This window comes from Pholcus phalangioides, unplaced genomic scaffold (assembly GCF_987345545.1).
Source record: "Pholcus phalangioides strain wild (caught in Gottingen) unplaced genomic scaffold, Ppha-v1.0 ptg000028l_1, whole genome shotgun sequence".
Taxonomy (NCBI): Eukaryota; Metazoa; Arthropoda; class Arachnida; order Araneae; family Pholcidae; genus Pholcus; species Pholcus phalangioides.
The window spans coordinates 9,475,682-9,498,682 of record NW_028301618.1 but is presented as its reverse complement, the minus strand read 5'-3'; the positions used below and the strand labels follow the sequence as shown (position 1 = coordinate 9,498,682).

The 23,001-nt window shown below is 36.9% G+C and overlaps 1 protein-coding gene across 1 annotated transcript in view; it reads left to right on the top strand.

Annotated features, from left to right (window-relative positions):
- Sf3b3 (splicing factor 3b subunit 3) overlaps positions 1 to 21,615 on the top strand; it is a 37,680-nt gene extending 16,065 nt beyond the window's left edge. The window contains exons 14-22 of the mRNA XM_089252346.1: positions 3,768 to 3,905; positions 4,877 to 4,999; positions 5,099 to 5,253; positions 5,909 to 6,083; positions 6,176 to 6,381; positions 6,478 to 6,760; positions 9,106 to 9,318; positions 19,435 to 19,878; positions 21,480 to 21,615. Of these exons, the coding sequence (XP_089108472.1) occupies positions 3,768 to 3,905; positions 4,877 to 4,999; positions 5,099 to 5,253; positions 5,909 to 6,083; positions 6,176 to 6,381; positions 6,478 to 6,760; positions 9,106 to 9,318; positions 19,435 to 19,878; positions 21,480 to 21,524 (1,782 nt within the window). The 3' untranslated portion in view covers positions 21,525 to 21,615. The remainder of the gene's footprint in view (positions 1 to 3,767; positions 3,906 to 4,876; positions 5,000 to 5,098; positions 5,254 to 5,908; positions 6,084 to 6,175; positions 6,382 to 6,477; positions 6,761 to 9,105; positions 9,319 to 19,434; positions 19,879 to 21,479) is intronic.
- The last annotated feature ends 1,386 nt before the right edge of the window (positions 21,616 to 23,001 follow it).

Below are 23,001 nucleotides of genomic sequence, written 5' to 3'. Positions count from 1 at the left end.
CGTAGTGTGATTATGTAAAACGTTTCTGTCGACGCGAAATGATACAGTTCGGTTCATGCGGCGCCAAAAACCTATGTTGGAATGTTTTTTCCCTTTTTATTCTCTGTGCACGTGGAACCGCTCGGCCCGACGCAATATGTAAATCGCTGACGGCATGCTCTCACCCTCACGGGAGCTCGGCTTTGTACTGTAGGCTGGTTTTTTCCCGCTTGTGTATGTCAGGATTGTTTTTTTTTCTCCCTGAGATTGCCGGTTGTTATTTGTTGGCCGTTTTATTTATTTATTTCTTTTATGATCGTAAATGATCTTGTTTTTTTTCCTTGCAACTTTTATGGAATAAAAGCTAGAGTTCAAAATGAACTTCCGATCGTTGTTTTTTTTCTTCAGCTCAGTCGGCACACTCTGACCCCCCCCCCCCCAACAACCAACCAATACCTATTTCTAGAGTAGAAGTCCTTCTGTTCTAGAAGGTATTGCAACAACCCACTTCTAGGAAAACCCGGCTTTATGGTAGCATGTATCCTGTGATCGTATGTAGACGTATTTGGAGTCGTTGGAAGTCATGAAACTTTTGTACAAGGTATTTTTTCTGGAGGACTTGAAAAATCAATATCTTAATAAAAAAGTGTCATAATTTTTGCCGAAATAATTTCAGCCTTTCGGTCCGTAAGTGAGCGAAGCTTCCTCTGATTACTGTCAACTATAGGCGGAGATTGACTTGGAAGTCTGGGGGGTGGGGGGACACGATGATGTCAATTCATATATGCATATATACATTAGATCAGTCAACTTCACATCCCCCCCCCCCCCCGTATCTCCGCCCATGCTGTCTAAGGTTGTATAAGGTTCTTTAAAGAAAGAAAACAAAAAATGAGTAACAAGTGTGTGTACTTTTAATTACTTGTGTGGCTGAAAAATCCCTTCTATCAAGATTGGTTGCTGAGTGTGCCAGACAAAAATGTCGCCAAATGCAAGCTGTACTTCAATGGGTGAATCGGCGCTGAAATCCATTGAGCTTATATTACTGGAGGGAGTATGACGCAGGGCCATAACTAGGATTTTTGTATTGTCTTGCCGCCCCCACCAATTCGGAATTCGATAATTTTATAACGGTGTTCACCTAAAAATTGCCACCCGGGGCAGTTGCCCCCCCCCCCTCCCGCGTTCTAGTACCGGCGCTGGTATGACGTCAGTGGTCTACATAATTACTTGGAAGATCACGTGACGCGTTGAATGTCGGCGCATCTCCGTTATTTTCTAATGGCATCCATAGTTGTTTAAAGGAGTTTAAAACAATAAATGAAAGAAATAATTTCAGTATCGATGATATGATTCCAAAATTAATGAAAGAGATAGTTCCAGAATTAATGAAAGAAAGAATTAAAATTAATGAAAGAATTACAGAATTAATGAAATATAATTCCAAAATTAATGAAATATAATTCCAGAATTAATGAAATAATTTTAGAATCAATAAAAGAATTCAGCATTAGCGAAAGAAACAAATCCAGAATTGATGAAAGCAATTATTCCAAAAGTTATGAAAAATTATTCCAGAATTGTTGAAAGAAATAATTCCAGAATTGATGAAAAAATTCCAGAATTAATGAAAGAAATTATTCCAGCATTAATGAAATAAATAAATTCAGAATTAATGAAAGAAATAATTTAATCTTTTTTTATCTTTAGAAGAGTTCTTTTTTTTTTAGTCTTTAAAAAGAAATTAATTGCAATATTTAGAGACTAAACTACGTTTCAATGAGGAAATTGACAGGCACAAACTGTGTTATTCAATGTGTCATATGTTTTGTATGATATATATGTGTATGTGGCCTCCTTTATTCATTACAGATGATGTGAAATAAAGTAGGTAGAAATGTAATCTCTGAAAGTTTTAATCAAAATTAAATATGCGCCTATTCATGTGAAAAATATGCGTTTGTAAAAAAAGTCCTTGAATTTTTAAGTTTTACCTTGAAAAGTGCTTGAATAGTCCTTGAATTTTTTTTCGTTGGAAGAGTACGAACCATGTAAGGTTTATATGAATATCTGTGTTAATTTAAGCACAAAAAACTAATTAAAAAATAGATTAATTTGAATTTTTCATATAAATTAAAAAATCACTGATTATATTTTGTTGTGTGGGGCATACCTATTCTGTGGGAGAGGTTACGTCAGGGTGAAAATCTAGGATAAGGAAAACATGAAACTGGAAATAGAATCCTACTGCAATATTGTGGAAGTGAGCATGAATTGAAGGATGTACCTAGACAAAAAAGTGCATTTGAGCTACTAAAAAAGGAAAAAGGGGGGGGGGGACAAAGAACATCTAGAGAGGAAAAAATAAGCGAGTAAGTCATAAATTTGATCTTTATCAACTAGTTGAGTGTAAATAATGGTTTGCATAAATATTTTTTAATTAGATGTAAAATTGTAACAAGTATTGGAAAAAAAAGGATTCTATACGTAATACTAAAATACATTGTGCCATCGTTAAATTTGATTGTCATAGCAATAAAAATATTTCACTTACCAGTTTTTTAATATTTACTTAAAAAATAAATTGCATAATTGAAACTTGTCATCACTTGTTTGAAATTACAGATGACTTTATTTTCAATTGAAAACATTAATTTTATTTGTAATTGTGAGGAATTTTAAGAAAATTGATATTTTGCTGCCGAATATATGGTATTCGGTCAAAACATCAGCCAAATTTTTGATATTCAGTTATTTTGCCAAATCACTATTCGTCCCATCCCAAATTATTAGGTCTGTATCCAACACATGGGAGATATCCGCTGTTATTAAATGTTTAAAAAAGAAAAACAAAGATATCTGGTAATTTAACAAATTAACAAAAATTTAAATTCTTGTTCAGCATTAAGTATGAAGATAAGAAACGGGACATGAAGCGGATTGTGATGAGTAGAGCCCGGATTATATGCAAATGCATATGCACATATGCATAATGCATATAAATGCATAAAATCAAAGAATTTCCAGTATAAGTGCATATTTTTGAAGGTTTACTTAAGCTCACTTTTTTTTTTTTATAATTTTCCAAATAAATATTGTTCATAATATTTTCATAACATCGATTTTTTTTCCCCGTATGTGAAATTTAGTGAATTAATACATATTTATAAAGTATTTTACGACTACTAACTGTTTTATTGTAAAGCTATTTCTAGAGATGTGTCAAAATGTTAATTTTGTTTTTAGAAATAGTGTCGAAATTCTTTTATTACTGCTATTTTCGTTATTGAGCAGCTATAACAAACTGAAAACTAAAAAATTGCCTGAATAAAAAAAATGTAGAAGTTATTTGCATATGCTGTATACATATATATGAGGGGATATACATATGCACTAATAGAAAACATGTATTTTAAAAACACATTCGCTTTTTTTTTGCATGGTGTATTTTTTAATGTATATTTTCTCTTTTTTAATGCATATTTTCCCTTTTTTTATACATATTTCGAAATTTTTGACTTTTTCAAGATTTCTAATGCACATTTTGGAATTTTTAGTGCACATTTTGTATTTTAAGTGCTTATTTTTGCATTTATAAGTGCATATTTTTGCATTTATAAGTGCATATTTTTGCATTTATAAGTGCATATTTTTACATTTTTAAGTGCATATTTGCATATTTTTAGAGCGTATTTTGTCACTTTTTTAGTGCATATAATCCGGGCTCTAGTGATGAGCATCAGAGTGATGGGTGAAATATGCATTATTATTTTTTTGTATACTTTTAGGATTGCCTCAGGATATTGAGCATGCAGTCACCTCCTGATGCTCCAGAGTCTCTAGCCATAGTCGAAATGGGAGGAGGTGAAGGTGCTGGCGGCAAGGGAAGAACTCCCGGTACCCTGTACCTAAATATCGGACTACAGGTGGAAAAACTTTTTTTGCAGTCTAACCCAGTTATTATTATTTTTTTTTTTGCTGTTTTTTTTATATAAGTTTTTGTCTTAAAAGGTTTTGTCTCCTAAAAAAATGGTGTCACTCTTGGTTTAGCTATGGGCCGAGAAATGTATCAGTGAAGTGAAAGTATTAATTACATTGCACAACAAATTTGACAATTTCTGTGTCTGAAACGAAAATAGTCATCTCTTATGTAATTTGGTGTGCTGAACATGAAATCGACCATAAAAAATTTGGCTTGGGAGTACGGTTTCTCCAAAATTGCTTATTTAATACACAAATAATGACACTGAACAATAAATTGAAACACAACATAGTGAGGCTGGACAAATCCGAGTTGCCAGGTCGCCATAGCAACTCAAAAATTGACACCTAATTTTTCTTTTGTCCTGTAACTGAATCAAAATTTTAAGACACCACAAAATTATCAGAAATTATGTCAAATGTGTCTGCTAGCATGGAAAGAGGTCCCTAAGTACATAACACACCAAAAATACATGGAAACACACAGTAGAAATACATAGAAACACAAATATATTCATAGTTCATTCAGCGTTCTGTGGCACTAACTTCATTTTGTATTATGCTTATATTGGACACAAGGAGCATCTCTTAAAAGTATTTAACAGCAGTCAGCCAGTATTGAGTTTGACCATTTTCCCTCATAATGTTGTGTGGACCTTATCACTTTTTCACCATTCAATAACGCTTGTGAAGAACTTTAACCATTAACAGCGTGATATCTAAAAAAATCAGAGCCAATGAAACTTATTTATGGTTATATTCTTATTCAGCAGGTCAAAACCATTCGGAGTTGTATATTTTCAAGTCGGATCCAATTTCATTGTTGTCCAGTGTTATCATTGATTACTGGTAATATTTTCCTCCAGCATAGTGTACTGCATATATATATATATATATATATTTTTTTTTTTTACAGAATGGCGTATTGCTGAGAACCATTCTTGACAGAGAAACCGGAGATCTATCAGATACGAGAACCAGATATTTAGGTTCGAAACCTGTCAAACTTTTTAAGGTTCGCATGCAGGGCAATGATGCAGTAAGTATGACGTCTGAATAACATATATGATCAGTTGACTGTGTGGAACTGTTGATTTTGGTGGTTATCAAACACTGGTTGATCGTTATTGTTTTTTAGGTGGTTGCTATGACAAGTCGGTCGTGGCTCAGTTATTACTACCAGAATCGTTTTCATTTGACGCCACTGTCTTATGAGACATTGGAGTATGCATCTGGGTTCTCTTCAGAACAGTGTCCGGAAGGTGTTGTTGCTATTTCTAGTAACACTTTGAGGTGAGTTCGTGATTAATAAGGGTACAGTTTCAAAATTTAGTGATAGATGAATATTAAAAGCTTGGAATTTTGAGGATCGTGTTCACTAAATTTAATGTTGGTGATCCTGGTTGAATCACACATTTGTTTGAAAAAAATTAGTCAGTTAGTCTAAATTAATCATTGTTTAACCGTGGTTTTCCAGAAGAGTTGAAAGGAACCATTTTATGGCATCAAATAGCACTGCCATCAATATGGAAAGCTCACTACAACACCCCAATAACCTCAAGTCACACTCTCAAAAATGCTGGACCAGGGTGATAAACCACACATGCACCTCATCTATATTCCTCTGCAGAACTTCTAAGGAATTGATCCATGTTGGAATGTGCATGTCTATGTTGTGAACCTAATGTTCTGAACCCAAGTTTGCTTCTGTTAAAAATTCTACAAAAATGCTCGCCTTTACCATTGCTCATACTTTAGGGTACTGTCATATATTACTATGCTACGTGCCTAGTCTTAGAATTTTTTGACAGCTCCTGTAAAATTTGTATCGGAAAGCTTTATTTAGATCCGCCTTTACAAAATCAACCTTATTTACAACATTGTTTTTGCATGGTGTTTCCTAAAGTATTTTGTGAAATGATACGCTTTATTATTTATTCTTTCTCAGAATTTTGGCCCTGGAAAAGCTAGGAGCAGTATTCAATCAAGTTTCAATACCACTCGAGTACACGCCGAGGAGGTTTGTGATCCACCCGGAAAGCAACTACCTGATACTTATCCAGACAGATCATAACGCATACACAGAAAAGACTAAACTAATCCGCAAGCAGCAAATGGCTGAAGTAAGAGACAATTTTGAATGTGAGGCTTTCATTTCTGCAAGTGTGTTCTTGCGGTGTTCTTATATGCTTGACATGATTACGTTCTTTTCCAGGAAATGGTGGAGGCCGCCAAAGAAGAGGAACAGGAATGTGCAGCCGAAATGGCTGCAGCCTTTTTGAGTGAAAGTCTCCCGGAAGCTGTTTTCGGCGCTCCTAAAGGTGGAAGTGGTATGTGGGCATCCGTAATAGTAGTTATCGATCCCGTTGGTGGAAAGACTATCTGCAAGGTTCCCCTAGAGCAGAATGAAGCTGCTCACAGGTAGTCATGACTTTTCTTGTTGCAACATTTTCATATGATATTCTATCTGACTTGGATGTAATCAATGTTTTGTAATTTTTTTGCCTATTTTTACAGTCTAAGTCTTGTAAAGTTTGCAAATCATGGAGATGGCCTATACCTTCTTGTCGGCATAGCCAAGGACCTGCATCTAAATCCCCGTCATTGTGGTGGCGGTATCGTCCATACTTACAAAGTCCACAACGACGGTGCTAAGCTCGAATTTCTTCATAGGTCTGAGATGGATGAAGTTCCTGCAGCTATTTGTCCATTCCAGGGTAGAGTACTGATAGGTGTCGGTAAAATGCTGCGGATATATGATCTTGGGAAGAAGAAACTTCTGAGAAAATGTGAAAATAAAGTATGTGTTCCCCCCCCCCTCCAATTATATTATGTTAGATATTTTTAACATTTTTTTGATCGGCCATTTGTTTCCCATTGTAGAGATTATTGCAGTCACTAACACATAATGAGATAAAGTTTCTTTATCTTGGCCATAGTTCATTTCCTATATTTTTTAATTGACATCAGATATAGTTCTCAGGCTCACAAAATGCTGATCGATGACTGGTCCAAACATCACCAGACTAGTAGCTAAACATAACATAAACACATACCAAACATAGATTCATTGTTGTTAAATGCGAATGAGGGAACACATAATTTTATTGAAATTTACTGATATAGTAGAAAGTAGTTTTAAAAGTTGATTTTAGAAATCTCAAAATTCATCCTGCCGTTTGATGTTAATCATGAAAATGGGCATGCTAATAAAAGACATGTTTCTCTTATGAGTTAAATGGTGTCACTATCTCAGATGAAACTAGGGTTACTGATTTGGGAATTCTCATTGACGAGTGGCTTAGGTTTTCGGAACATTGTTCAGCAGTGGTAAAAAAAAAACAAATAGAATGCTTGGTTTTATTTTGAAAAAGGTGTCTTCGCATTCTCCTAAAGTCATTCTTCCGCTTTTGCGAGGCTTAGTTCGTCCTGGACTAGAGTATGCTGTAAGGTTTTGGAGACCACACCTACGGAGGGACATGGTTGAAGGGTTGCAGAGAAGACCTATGTGTGTCCTCATTGGCACTTGAGTTATGAAGAGAGATTTCATTTTTTGAATATGTTTACATTGGATGGACGCAGATTTCAGGCAGATATGATCAGTGTTCAAAACAGCGTAGATAGAAAGGACCATGATTTATTAATTTGCCATCAATCAACTGCTTTTACAAGGGGATACCAGTATTGTTTGGTAAGGGACAATTCTAGGTTATGGTGTCACAGGGAATTTTTCTCTAATAGGGTTGTTGTTAAATGGAATAGCTTACGCTCGGGGATAGTAAATTCTAACGCAATTGATACGTTTAAAAAGAAATATGATGAACATGTTGGAGTAAATCGAGAAGCTATCCATACTTAGAATAAGTCAACCATAAATACATTTTATGGTCATTGTATAATATTTTATCATGTATATATAATATTTCTAGTTTTTGTAATTGGTTTGCTGTAATTTCGAAAATATGACATCCATATTTGTTATGGGCATCTTTTTACTAGCCACCTCATTGGGCATTTTGCCTGTTGTGGCGTTGTATTTGTATATAATGCTATTGGTATATTTTGACCGGAGAAAGAGGTCCTAATGAAACTTGAATTTTCGTATTTGCAAGGCATGTTCAGAATTTTCTGGCAATTCTTTTGGCACTGAAGTTTTCATAAATAGACAAAAATAATGCTGATTGCCACCAAAATCTCAACTTAAAAAAAAAAAGTTTCTTAAAAAAAAAAGTTATCAACCAGTTATCATATCAAGCTCTTTGGGACTCAAGTACTGAAGACAGAAGTAGAAAGTATTTATTAAATTCACTCATATGGTTTAAATTCGCAAGATTCATTAAAAAAAGTAATTCATTCAAAAAAATAATTTTGGTTCATTTATTGAGTTTATTTTTCTATCTTCTGAAAAGAACCCCCCCCCCCCCACGCAAAATCCCTATCTTACCCATGTTAAATTTAGCTCACTTTATGCGATTTCATCTTGCACAATCATTTTACGGAACCAATGCCCCAAAGCACCCTTGCGATGTAACAATTTTATTGTGATCTTTTAAGGAGTAACATTTGCTGGCATTCACATTTTTCCGTGAAAATTTCATGAGCAAGTTTACTATTATGTCATAGATTTTGAATGAAATGTCTCCCAATATCATAGCTGCCAAGTCTCCTGAATTTTAGCTTCCTCCCGAAAAGTTCTAAAAAGTTCGCAAATAATCTCTAATTGTCCTTAAAAATTTCCTGCTTCATTTAAAAAGAGTCCCCACTTCGAAAAAAGGAAGGAATTTCTCGTGGGGCAAAAAAGGTCTTTTGCCTCTGTTTCTTTTTCCCCTTTCAAAATGACGTCACATGTCGTAAATGGGAGAATAGTGGGAAATTCCTTTTTTAAAAAAGGAAGTTTTTATTTTTCTTAAAATCCCTATTTTATTTGATTTCAATTTTTGAGTGGGGATTTTATTTTTTTACGCTTTAACTTTTATATGTGAAAAATCCTTTTTGTATTTATTAGGGAGTGGTTTTAGTATAAAATACGGGTCGGTGCGAAAACCTCCCTTATTTTCATTGTCAAAAGTTGGCAGCGATGCAATATTTAGTATGCTATAACTATTGTCTATTGATATTGTCTTCCTTACATTTTGAAATTTCCAGCACATCCCAAACCACATTATTTCCATTCACGCAGTCGGCAACCGTATAATCGTCGGCGACATACAAGAAAGCTTCTTCTATGTTAGATACAAGCGCCAAGAGAACCAACTCACCATATTTGCAGACGACACAAATCCAAGGTGGATAACTACGGCATGTCAGGTGGATGCAAATACCGTCGCTGGAGCAGACAAATTTGGAAATATCACTGCAGTGAGTTTTTCCCTTTTATCATTAGTATTATTTTATACTACTTATATACTATATATAATGAATACAATTATATTGGATAATAGATATGAAGATGGGGTCGATAATTCACTAGAGCCCCCTGCGTTTGTATAGATAACAGCATGTATACATTTAGGTGTAGATTCTGGAATGTGTTGTATGTGTCTCGAGAATGTACCACACACTAAGTAGATGGTCTGCCGAAAATGGTAGATGATGGTCTTGAATGTTTTCATTAGGGTTAAGATTGGTTTAACGACAAGGCAGTGGAAGATGTTAGTTCATTGTATGAGTTGTTAGTGACAGTTGATGGGGAAACTTGATACATTTTTATCATAATTAGCAATGAGCTTCTGAAGTTACATTCTTCACAGTGACTGATCGCTGAATGTACTGAGAATATACAAGATTTCCCTGAGTAAATAAACTGAAAAAAAGAAAACATGAAGACGTGTTCAATGAATCAGCATTAAACTGAGGTTTCTGTCTGTCATTCATATTAGTAGGTTACCATGACCCAGTGAATTCGCCATATGGGGGTTCCCCAGAGGGAGCATTTATTTTCTCAATTAGAAAAGAAAAAAATTACATCTTATACCCCGGGGAGCACCATTTGCCCCAGAGGTTAACAATTTACATTGCATTACAATTATAGTAGAATTACAGCTTACATAACAATTTACATTAAATTACAATTAAAATAATGGAACTACAGGATTACAGCTTATATTATACTTCAAGCAGCACCATGAACATGATGCGAGCTGGAATTTGATGCTCCTGAGGTTATCACATTAAGCCACTATTTATGTCATTATTATTATTCCCTTACATAGCTTGCTTTAAAAAATATACATTGTCGTTCATATGTAGAATATCATAATGGTGCAATGAAAATGATCAAATATAATTAATAAGATAGATGCCCCCCCCCCCCCTCCTGCAGCATGCATCAAATAAACTGCATGATAACTTATTGAGGAAGCTGACACGTGCGCGTAACATATTTTCCGTCCTTTATGTGCCTTAAGTTTCTTGCACAATATTTTGATATCTTCAACACTCAATTGCTGAGGAAGTGTTCCCATGACTTACTGCATATATATTTCTTTATGCAGTATTTTCTTTGCTTTTGATAAACTAAATTACCGAACATGGCCAGGTTTCTTTCGCTTGCACAATTTAATCACATTGCCCTGGAGCGCATGGCTGTGTTGGGAAAAATATTTTATTCATTCTCTCAATTTACAAATAGCATAAATATACACAGATAAGATAGGTAAAATTGGGAACATTTGCATAATGATATGCATCATTGTGACATGTGCAGGTGAGTGGGCTGATAAAAAAAAATTAAGATATTGTACAAAAAAATATTTGGGTTGAATGGTAACCATTGAGGAACCCCTGACAGTAATCAATGCTCGATTCTGCAGAATTTGTTCTAGTCAAAATCAGAGTCCTCAGTAAGAAGCTGTCATTTTCCCCCTCAGTCTGTCCAGTCTTTACTGGAATGGTGATGGACCCCACCTCGTCTAGATCCGGTCCAGTCATCTTAGCTTTCTCTGGGTTATTTTCTAGAAATTTCATCATTCTTACAAGTTTCTTGATGGAATCCGGTCGCTTTAGAGTGCTTAGCATTCATTCCTTCTTTTTAAAGCTTCTGATTTGGCTCTGTAGTGAAAATCCTTTGTATGCTGGTAAGAGGTGGCATAATGGTTCCGTTCTCCCCACAGCTGTAACAGTTGTTTGGGATTTATTTAAACCTTCTCAGGTTGGCAGAGAATGGGCAGTGACCCATTACAATCATAATGATCTCTCCAGGCCAGTTGCTGTTTTAGGGTCTTGATCTGAGGAATCACCTTGTGAGTAGATCTGCCAGAGGTTTCTGGGTCGTCCCTGGGTGGCCTATCTTTGGTGGCTTCTTTTGCACAGTGATTAGCTTCTTCATTGCCCCACAAGTCTTCAATCCACTTCTGATAGAGCGAATAATCTGACTCTTGAATATTTTTGGAAATCAGTTCTCATTTAAGATGTAGTTCTAGATCATTTTTGTGGAATTTTTTTGCACACTTTTACACCTACTGTTCTTTAGTGATGTATCTTTCAGTTTATTCCAAATAGGTGTCACATATTCATCATCAGAAGTGGTATATGTACCACCAGTATTTGGGGGGCGGGTGGCATTCACGTTCCTCTGAATTTTCATCATTACTGCTTCCTTAGTTTTTCTCATTAAATCTTTGTAACTTCTGTTGGATTCCTTCCTCTGTGCCATCTTTTCATTTCTTCAGCAGACCTCTTCACAAAACCTATATACATGTGGACATTTCTCTGTCACAGAACAAACAATTTAGCTGACAAAGTGACAAAAATGCTAGACAAAAAACGGTGATAAACTTGTGAATGAGCATTAATAGGGAAAAGATTCCACAGAAGGAAAAAATTTCTCTAAATCCTTTGTTCGATTGTTACAGAGATATGGAAGTGAAAACAGTGATTAGGATTACACAAACAGCTCTATATCTTTCTAGTCTTAATGATATAAAATTATATTTAAAAAATTGTGATGATGGGATCAAAGAAAAGATATTGGTGGAACGGGAAGGATTTCATATTTCTATTGGTGATTATCCACTCATGAACTATTTTAAATTATTAAACAATTATTTAAAATAATCGGGAACTGTGCTAACACAGTTCTTGTGATACATCACAGATTTTGGCATATTCTGCTTTGGGATAAGATGGCTTAGTTGAAGCCACTGGTGACTACACTGGTATTGTATGCCCATACTGAGTTGACCTCTGACCTTGAAGTGCAAAGGGAGGGTTCATTTTTCGAGGAGGGAGAAAAAGGGAAGGAGAAACTCGCTAAAATAGCACAAAAGACACAAATGTAAAATACCAACCTGCTCCTTTTTCCTGCTACCTTTTTCCTGAAAGAAGATGAATGGAATCACCCATCGCGCGTGATGTTTAATGATGTAGCCGGAGGCCAATTCAGCGTGAGTGTACAATAGTACGCATCCCAGACATAAGGCTGTTGGTGACCGGGTAACTATTGATCCTGTGGCCTGGTGAATTGTGCAACTTAGGTTTTAAAGCAGTGGAAATCATAATGTCTGAAGCACATTGGAGAGTCAGACAGAAAACACTCTTTTCCAACATTGTGTCTGATAAGCAACACTCTTCTGTAGTTATATGGTGGCCAAATACTTCAAAATTGTAAGGCAGGGTGCAACATCTACTCTTCATGCAAATCCACTAATTTTTTTACATGTGCTCTTGTTATGTATTTTCCTAGATGGTGGAACCTGCCCAATTTAAGTAGTAATGGTTTGTAAAGGATAGGAGCCAGCTCTCGTGAGCAGATAGACCTAGAATACACTTTATAGACCCCAGTACACTTGATACAGCTATAGGGATCTTTGCCAATTCAGATTTGATTATGGCTGTGTTATCAGGGAAACTGTGTTGACTGAAACACATATCCAACCAGTCTTCACTCCTAAAAAGATCTTCCACACATTTTTTATGGGGGGGGGCGGCAACCATAATTCCATAGCCTTATCAATTCGTCATTATCATAATCGTCTTCGCCGTCGTTGGGAACGGACGTGCTATTATCGCGCTCCGCTCACCGACACGCCAGTGCGCCATTTTGTGTCTTTCTTTGTGTTTTTCTTCGTTCTCGTGAGTTTTACTTAGCGTGTTGTTTATTGTTGGGTCATATTCTGCGGTGATTTTCTTTTTTTTAGCGCACGTTGGATTGTGAGATAAGTGGTTTTTTTTTTTATATTGCTCTCATTTTTTTTTAAATTTTCGTTGTGTATTTTCGATCGACTTATATTTATTTTTCTCGTTCGCATTTCATTTTCCTTGTTTTTTCGCCAGGTTCGCTCGCTTCTTTGATATAAGTTCGTAGGTTTTGGACGTTAGTGTTAGCAAACAGTGTATACTTTTTCCCGGGTACTCTCAATAACGTTGTTTTCCTTCCATTTGGGCCTATTGTTGTAGTGTTAGTGTTTTGAGATAGTTAGCTAATTCTAATAAGTATAAATTGTACTTCGTAGCTTAATACTTTTTTTAGAGGGTGTTGTATTCTTTATATACATATTTATTTTATTCTTCGTGATTCAGTGCTGAGCATTCTACTTTACGTAATTTTTTCGTATAATCTCTTACGTATATTTTGCATAGTAATGTATTTTACATTATTTTAATTTCCAGTTAACGTTTCTCATTTTCGTATTGTTAAGTATTATTATTATTATCTAGCTTTAGCAATAGTGTTTGTATGCCTCGACCTCGACTAGTGTTGTGTAGAGCTTGCGACGGGAGGTTTCCCTGGTCTAGGGGTATAGTAGCTGATAGTTTCAATTGTAAAGGGTGCTTGGTTAGAAAAAGGCTGGAACTCGAGGTCGAAGCTTTACGGGAAAAAGTTAGGGTGCTAGAGGGTCCGGTTATAACGGACCCTCTGGTCGTCGAGCCACCTGTTGATGAAGAAGCAATCTCCACGATCAACGACATTTTAGAGGGCGAATGGGTGGTCGTGGATGAGGTAGAGGGGGATAGTGATAGGGGTTTAATCATCGGCGATTCTATGGTTAGGGAACTTGGGAACCGAGTGTGTAGGGATTTTCGGGGTTTCGAGCGCTGTTGTCTTCCTGGGGGGAAGATTGGCAACGTTCGAGACGTTTTTCATCGCCGAAAGTTGCCCTTGCGGGTGATTCTGTGGGTGGGAACAAATCAGGTAGGAGCGAATATTAGTGAGTCTCTGTCAGAATACCGGGATTTACTATTATCCGCTAGGGAGGGGGGTTCAGATGTGGCAGTGATTCCAGTGCTGCCAAGGGGTAGTAGGGGATATAGGAGTAGGATCCACCAATTCAATATAGGCCTGAAGGACATTTGCTCCTCACTTGGGGTCACGTTCTTGGAGCTTCCCGCATTTACCGATAGGTGGCTTCGTTCGGATGGGATCCATCTAAATAAGAGAGGGGTCTGGGAGGTTTACGATAGTCTTAGGTCAGGTTTTTTACTCCCAGACCACGTAGTCGGGAATGCGGGTTAGTTAATGATAATCACAACAGTACTGACGGGGAATTACCCACCTCTGACTTGGATGGCTTCTCGATTGACAACAAACCACCGGGCAAATTAAAATGTGTGTTAATAAATGCCAGGAGCTTGGGTAACAAGAAAGATTTTTTAGAAACTATGATAGTTGTGGAGGACTTGGATCTTATAGCCATTACAGAATCTTGGGCAAATGATGGGGATGAATCTTTCTTACACATCTCCGGATACGATACTTTTTTGAGAAATAGATCTGATAGGAAAGGGTGTGGAGTGTTGATATACGTGAAATCATGTTTGAAGGCTAGAGAGTGTAACGTGCAGAGAAGTGATATTGAAACCATATGGGTTGAACTTGAGAACAAAAGACGTCATAAGCTTATTGTTGGGGTTTGTTACAATCCACCGAATAGGGATCAAAACTATATCGCCAAAATGCATGATGAAATTTCCTACATGTGTAAGCGAAAGAGGGTTCTCATACTAGGGGATTTCAATTACCCGGGTATTGATTGGGAGAACCTTTCATCTGGAAATCAGTATGAAAGAGACTTTCTTAAGGTGGTGCTCGAAAATTTTTTGTATCAGCATGTATCAGAAGCCACTAGGGGTACTGCTATTTTGGATTTAGTTCTTACTAGTTCTGAGGATCTAGTTGAACATGTTTCGGTGGGGGAAGAGTTTTCTTCCAGTGATCATCGTATCGTCAGATTTCTCTGTAACTTTTCCTCGGGTAAGGTTGATAACAAAAGACTGGTTCCTTGTTTTCGGAGAACTAACTTTGATGTTTTGCGAAGAAGGTTAGCGGAAGTTTTCAAAGACCGGTTGGAATCAGTAGGGGTGGTAAGTCAATGGGAAGAATTTAGTACGAAGCTGTCCTCTGTTTTGCACGACGTCATACCCTTTGTTCGAAAAAAGCGTGTTTGTACATCACACCCTCTATGGTTCACGGATAGCGTGCGGAACCTTTATCTTGAAAAGAAAAGAGCATTCAGAGAGTATAAAAGTGGACGAGGTGACCTATCATTGTTTACTGATAAAAGAAGACTGTTGAAGAAAGCGATAAGGGATAGTAAAAAGGAAGTTGAATCTAGGTTGGCAGATAACATTGGCTCTGACCCAAAATCATTTTTTCGATACGTCAATAATGGATGTAAGGGGACAGTTGGCCCCCTCTCGATAGGAGGCTCAAAAGTAGAGAGCAATGTAGGCATGTGTAGTGCTTTCAATGACTTTTTCGCGTCGGTTTTTAATGGAGATAATGATATTCGATATACGGGTGTTGCATGGGGTAATAAAACGCTCAACGATATTCAAGTGGAAGACGTGGAGGTCCTAAATCTTCTAAGAAATGTATGTGCAAGCAAAGCACCAGGACCAGATGATATCTATCCCAGGGTTCTCAGGGAAGGTGCTAATGAATTGTTGGGGCCAGTCGCACAGATATACAGGAGTAGTGTTGCTGAGGGTATCGTCCCGAGAGATTGGAAACTGGCTAACGTTGTTCCGATATTTAAGAAGGGTAGTAGAGAAGTGGTGTCTAATTATCGTCCAGTGAGTTTGACGAGCTCCCTCTCGAAAATTTTGGAAATTATCATCAAAAGGCAGTTTGTGAAGTGGATAGACGAGAATAATGTATTGTCGGATAATCAGCATGGGTTCAGGAAGGGGAAGTCATGTGTAACTAACCTCCTTTGCTTCTATGATTACGTGACTAAGGCTTTGGGTAAGAGCAAAAATGTCGACGTTGTTTACCTTGATTTCCAGAAGGCATTCGATCGGGTCCAACATGGCAAACTCTTGAAGCGTTTACACGAGATTGGAATAGGGGGCAACTTGCTGAATTGGATAGAATCGTGGTTAAGAGATAGGTCGCAACGAGTTATGGTGAACGGGGAATTCTCTGGTTGGACAGACGTCACAAGTGGAGTTCCTCAGGGAAGTGTCCTTGGCCCCATACTTTTTTCACTTTTTATCGATAAACTCGATCAGGGTATCGATGGAATTACTAGCAAATTCGCAGATGATGTGAAGCTAATGGGGGTAATCGGGAATGAAAGCGATAGGGAGTTGCTCCAGACCAACTTAAACAAGATTGCAGCATGGGCAAATGAATGGAGCATGACGTTTAGCGTAGATAAGTGCATGGTCGCTCATTTTGGTTCGAACAACCCACGGTTCTCTTACGAGTTGAATGGTGTCACTATCCCGGATGCAACTAGAGTCACCGATTTGGGAATTCTCATTGACGAGCGACTTAAGTTTTCTGAACATTGTTCAGCGGTTGTCAAAAAATCGAATAGAATGCTTGGTCTCATTTTCAAAAAGGTCTCTTCGCGTTCTCCTAAAGTCATTCTTCCGCTTTTTCGAGGCTTAGTTCGTCCTGGACTGGAGTATGCTGTAAGGTTTTGGAGACCATACCTACAGAGGGACATAGACTTGGTTGAAGGGGTGCAGAGAAGAGCTACGCGTGTCCTTATTGGCACACAGGGCTTGAGTTATGAAGAAAGACTTCATTTTTTGAATATGTTTACATTGGATGAACGCAGGTGTCGAGGAGATATGATCGAAGTGTTCAAAATTTTCAATGGGATGGATAGGATGGACCATGAACTTTTAGTACACCGCCAATCGACTGCTTTTACAAGGGGACACCAGTATCGATTGGTGAGAGACAATGCAAGGTTATGGTGTCGCAGGGAATTTTTCTCCAATAGGGTTGTTAATAAATGGAATAGCTTACCCCCGGAGGTAGTAAATTGTAACACAATTGACACGTTTAAAAAGAAATACGATAAACATGTTGGGGTAAATCGAGAAGCTATCCATTCTTAGAATAAGACAACCATAAGTATTCTTTATGGGCATTGTATAATATTTTATCATGTGTATATATTGTTTGTAATTTGTGTTAATTGCATTTTTAATTGGGTTGCTGTATTTTTGAAACATATGACAACCATATTTTTATGGGCATCTTTTTATCAGCCACCTCGTTGGGCATTTTGCCTGTTGTGGCGTTGTATTTGTATTTGTATTTGTATAAGTGTTGGTATTTTTTTCATCAGATACCTCCGACAAGCAAGGTTCTCGAATTTTGCTTTATACTCCATAGCCGATTCATTTCCTTCCATTTTCAATTGATAAAATTTGTCCAGCAATTACATTTTGTTGAAGGTTGACTTCTGCTGATGAATCGAGTCTGGTTTGCTGATCATTTCTTTCTATGAACAACAGTTTTGCACCAGGGATATCTGGATCATGTCCATTGTTGAGGCGATAATTAACACCGCTGTTGCGTCAGTTCTGTCCCATTGTGCAAGCCCAGTAGGTTTAGCATTCTCGCCTGTGGCCTCCTATGGAAGTTTCATTGTACTTCTCCATTGCTCTTAAAAACGGCTTCAAACATTGCTTTTGCTACACCCCAAAGGGTTATTTTTTCGTAAAAAGCACTGTACACAGAACATATTAAGCTTTTGCGCCAATGTTAAAAACAAACTGAAAACACTTTTAGTGCAGATAGAACAAAAATTAAAATGCAGCTATGGACGCAGATGAGTTCAAAGCCTTTACAAATATGAAAACTCTCAATTCTATTTTTGGTCAGATGTCGTGCACTGACCCCTCTTCCTTGATGATATCTGGAAGGAAATTATGAGGCAGTTCCGTTATGTAATAACGGAACTTATCTCTCGTTCCGAACTCTCTAACGGAACATCTCTTTCCGTTATTACATAACGGAACTTTTAGCTGATGATCAGAGACTTAACTGTTATACTAGTTTACCTCAATTGCACCAGTCAGTTTGGTGATGTTATGACTAGAGATAATTTTGCAAATAAAAATTGGAAATTTTGCATTTATTTGCAACAATAAAAATTTTAAAGTTAAGAATTTCACATTCATTTACAAAATAAGCTTTTGATTAAATATTTTGTATTCATCCGCAGAAATATTTTTTGATTGAAAAATTTTGCATTCATTTGCAAAAATTAACTAAATTAACAACACGATTCTTTTTGATGGTTTAATTACAAGGTCAAGTATTTAAGTGCTGTAAAATTATTACCTATTTTGTTCCAAAAAAGTGTAGATTATCAAGATTTTGCGGAAAAGTGCTAGCAGTCAAATTTTTGTATTTATTCACAAAAAATGGAAAATCTTGCATTTTTATCGCATTTGTTTGGTGAATACAAAAATTATGCATCCATGGTTATGATGCTACCCAGGGCTGCAAGCAGGACAGGCTGTTACATGTGCGATTAGTGAAAAAGAAATAGCGCCACAAATAATTGTCATTTTATTTCATACACATGATGAAGATTTTGTATTCAGGTGACGTAGGTTGATCTTGAGCTTACTGCTATCACATTTAGGTTTTCTAAAGTAATGCTGCAGCTCCTTTCAACTACAAAACCGTTTGTCCACTGGGAGAATAAAGACGCGCATCTCAGTTTTATTTCCATTTTTCTGGCCTGTTCTCTTAGGGGCCTCAAGGTCTGCCTGCTTTGATGCTGATTTATCCAGATTCTACATATTTTCATATGCCATATTTTAACGTGTATAAGGAACTCTCTCTATTTTTGGCCAAAAATATGATTTCAAAAAATAGGAGGGGGTTTCCTATGTATGGATACTTATATCACATATCTTTAAGTCCAAAAGAAACGGGGTGTTCCTTATACACGTTAAAATACAGTAATTTAACTTCGAACTCAGTTGCCATCTTTAGTGACTGCTAGAATTGATGATTCTCTGGCATGATGATAGTTAGATTTGCCAATATCATTCCTCTGAAAAAAAAAAAAACTTTTTGTCTAGCCAAGTTTTCCGCTTGTGTCATTTCATGTTATGTGATAGTTTGTGCCAATGGTTGTGCCATGTGTGATTTAAACACATGCATGGAATTTTGTACTTCCATATTTTATTCTCTTAACTAAATATAGATGCAACTCATACTTTTCTTGTAAAATGAATACTTTTTTAGGTATGTTTAATAGCCTTGTTTCATTTCAGATACGTCTGTCGGTTGCGATCAGCGATGAAGTTGAAGAAGATCCCACAGGAGTGAAGGCCCTTTGGGACAGAGGTTGGCTTGGCGGTTGCTCGCAGAAAGCGGAAGTGATAACGAACTTTCATGTCGGCGAAGTGGTTCTGTCTCTTCAGAGAGCGACTCTCATTCCGGGAGGCTCTGAGTCGCTTGTGTACACCACCCTGTCTGGAACTGTTGGTGTGTTGGTGCCGTTCACATCTCATGAGGACCACGACTTCTTCCAGCATTTGGAGATGCACATGAGATCAGAGAATCCGCCTCTTTGTGGAAGAGACCACCTGTCCTTCAGATCTTCTTACTTTCCTGTGAAGAATGTTATCGATGGGGATCTTTGTGAACAGTTCAATTCTTTGGATCCCGCGAAGAAGAAAGCCATAGCTGAGGATCTGGATCGGAATCCTAGTGAGGTAATGTAAAGGTTTGAATATTTATGTTTGTGTACTTACTATGCCATCAAATCAATAGTGGCAGTCATGGCCTGTTATCTCTTTGTTTCTTCAGCGGCATGATAGTCTCATGTTTGCACTGTTTTTAAACAAAATTTACAATCAGAATGTGCTATGCACAATCGTACCTCGTTAGCATGAATCCATTTAACCTGAAACTCTGGTTAATGTGAAAAGAATTATTTGTTCCGCCATTCTCTATAGCGATATAATGTTAAAAAATATGCGTAACTTGAACCTTACAAATGGAAGATAGCTTAATGCGAAAGGATTTGTCAACCTAAATAAAAAAATACGCTTTGTAGAAAAATTCCAGGAAGGCAAGAGCCTCAAAGCAGAATATACTGAAATCTGTGCTATTGCAAAACAATCTCGGGAAGAATTGTAAGAAAAAGAGCTTTTTTGCACGAAGAATGCTCTAAATGAATTTCTACAGCAGAAAATTTTTAGTTAACTAAGGGCTCGTTAAAGAACATTGCAAATCATTGTTATGTAGGTGAGGGGGGGGGGCAAGGGTTGGGTAAATGTCGTTAATGCACTAGATAACGGGGGACACATTTTTTTGGTTGCTATTGGGGAGAGGGCTTTTGTTGCCCTTGAACGTGTGTTAGGGAGGGGGAAGTGACGCCCACACTTATCTCCGAGTCAGCTCGTGTAATGATTTAAGATCATGGATGGTGCAGAAGTCAACTTTTGACCCAATGTTTCGGGAAATCAAGCTTCGGAAGCTTTGAAAACACTTGGAAACTTTTTAATGGACCAAGAGAATGCTTCCTTCACTCTGACCCATTTTGATGTAATTAAAAAGGTTCTGCAACCGTTTATTACAAAGAAAATGAAGCAGCAGGCTATCACAGATTTTTTCAAAAGGTGGCTGAATGCTGCTTGTATTTCAATTTTTTGTTTTAAAAATTGGGGGGGGGGGAAGAGTGTTCAAAAAAGAACTTGATCAATTCAGTGTATTATATTTGTATAAATTTACACTGTATTAAATTTCAGACTGACACAAATGGAATGTCAAATTCTTTTTGTCACTGCTTATTGGCTAACGTGAAAAATTTCAGCGGAACCTTAAGTTTCACGTTAACTAGGTTCTACTGTCATTTATATCAGTTGGGCAGCCCCACTGGTGAGTGTGTTTCATCAAATCGCTGCTTGTGAATACCTGTTCTGTAAAATATATCTATGTTGTCCTTGGTATTGCTTTGTGATTTGACATCTCGAGTGCTTGTAAGAGACATTATCCGGAACGATGTGTATCGTAATTGCCATAACTGCATTAAAAAAAAACAAGGTCTTTATTCCGAAATTGTGGAAGAACCATTTGGATTTGGCTAGGAAGTAGATAATACAGGTAGCAACCAGTTATGTGATGCCAACAATTCTGATCAGTCAAAAAAGAACAAAGTATGGAGAAGTGTAAGTAATACTCTCTCAGTTCTCCACTTTGTATCATTATTATGACTGAACCCAAGTTTCGAAGATTTTTATCTGAACTCCACTAGTTATTGTGTTTTATTGATGCTCTTTACATCCATCTAATGTATTTGATTTTTTTTCAGGTGTCTAAGAAGCTAGAAGACATCAGAACCAGATACGCATTTTAGGTGCATTTCCCCCTTGTACATAATTTTATAACTGTTGGTGTCATGCTCATTTCAATAAAAAAAGAGAAAAAAACTCAGTCCACAATGAAAATGTTTTCGTTTGAATTCATTTATGTTAATTATAGTATGATATGCATTATACAACAGAACCTCGATCCACCCGAGGTAACAGTGCGGGAGTCACCTTGAATAATTAGATCCCTGAAAACGTGAAAAATAAAAGCCTACTATGATCGGGTGAATTAATTTGTGAACAAAAATCAAACTTTGGTACATAATATGTAGGAATTACAGAAAAATATTCTTAAAATCTCATGTTTGACTGTTTTTTCCTTTTCTGTTATGTGCAGTGTTGCACCAGTAAAAAGCATATGCGACTCATTAAGTCTGGTCATGTGCCTCAGTTGATAGAGGCTCTGATGTATGTAACAGTAAAACCTCTCGATAACTGATACCAGTGACACCAAAAAATTTGTCTGCTAATGGGAAGGTACGATATACAGTGGAACACGTTTATACGACTTTCACATTAATACAGCAATACAGCTTCGGTTGCAATTGGTTCCTATATGTCACTGTGTGTGAAAGTGATACGCTGGTGGTTGGCCCTGTCGTTGTGATTACAATATTACGGTGGCAGTATAATCATACTTTCAAATATAATAAATTATATAATTATCGTTATCAGTTACAGAATAGATTTAGATGTTATATAGATCAGAAATTTTGTGTGTTTTTTCTTCAGAAATAAAATGGCTTCCCCCTGTAACAGCCACATTTTCATGGTCCCATTAGTTTCCGGTATTGAAAGGTTTTACTGTAATAATAGAAACAATAATAATGTTGAAAGCAAATACATACACTAATATGAAAAACAAAAAATTATTAAAGAAAAAATTTGAAAAAATTGGAATACACCAATTATGATGGTGCCATTGAATTGACAGCTTCTGCCGAGATCGCATGTAATTGCAGTTCCCTGAATGCTCACATCCGAACACTGAAAGATCAGATGCTCTGCATCCTTTTTTCCTTTTCCCCAATTGCATGTCACTTTCTGCCAGATTCAATCTTTTAGGATAGGATTTGAAGTTGCAGTTTCCAGTTAAAAATTGGGTGAGACAGAAATCGGAAGAAAAGTAAGGCCATTCCAATCGATATTGTACGGTTGGATAGCAGCATTTAGTCCATTTTGCAGTATTGGATTTTGAATATTCAGTGTTCCAACTTTTCTCGATTTCCCCGCAGTAGAGGTACACTGCTGGACACCCAAATTGCAACACCAAGAAAGACAAGAGATATCACAACAATATTTATTTTGCAGATAACATGTTGACCAAGCATCAAATGATTAAATTTATAGACTTCTGTGAAGTGTGGTTCCTGCCAAAATCAGTAGCCAGAGTAGCCGCCATTGTTGGAGATCACCGCTGCCACACGCCTCGGCATTGATTCAAAGAGACTTTGGATGTGTTCT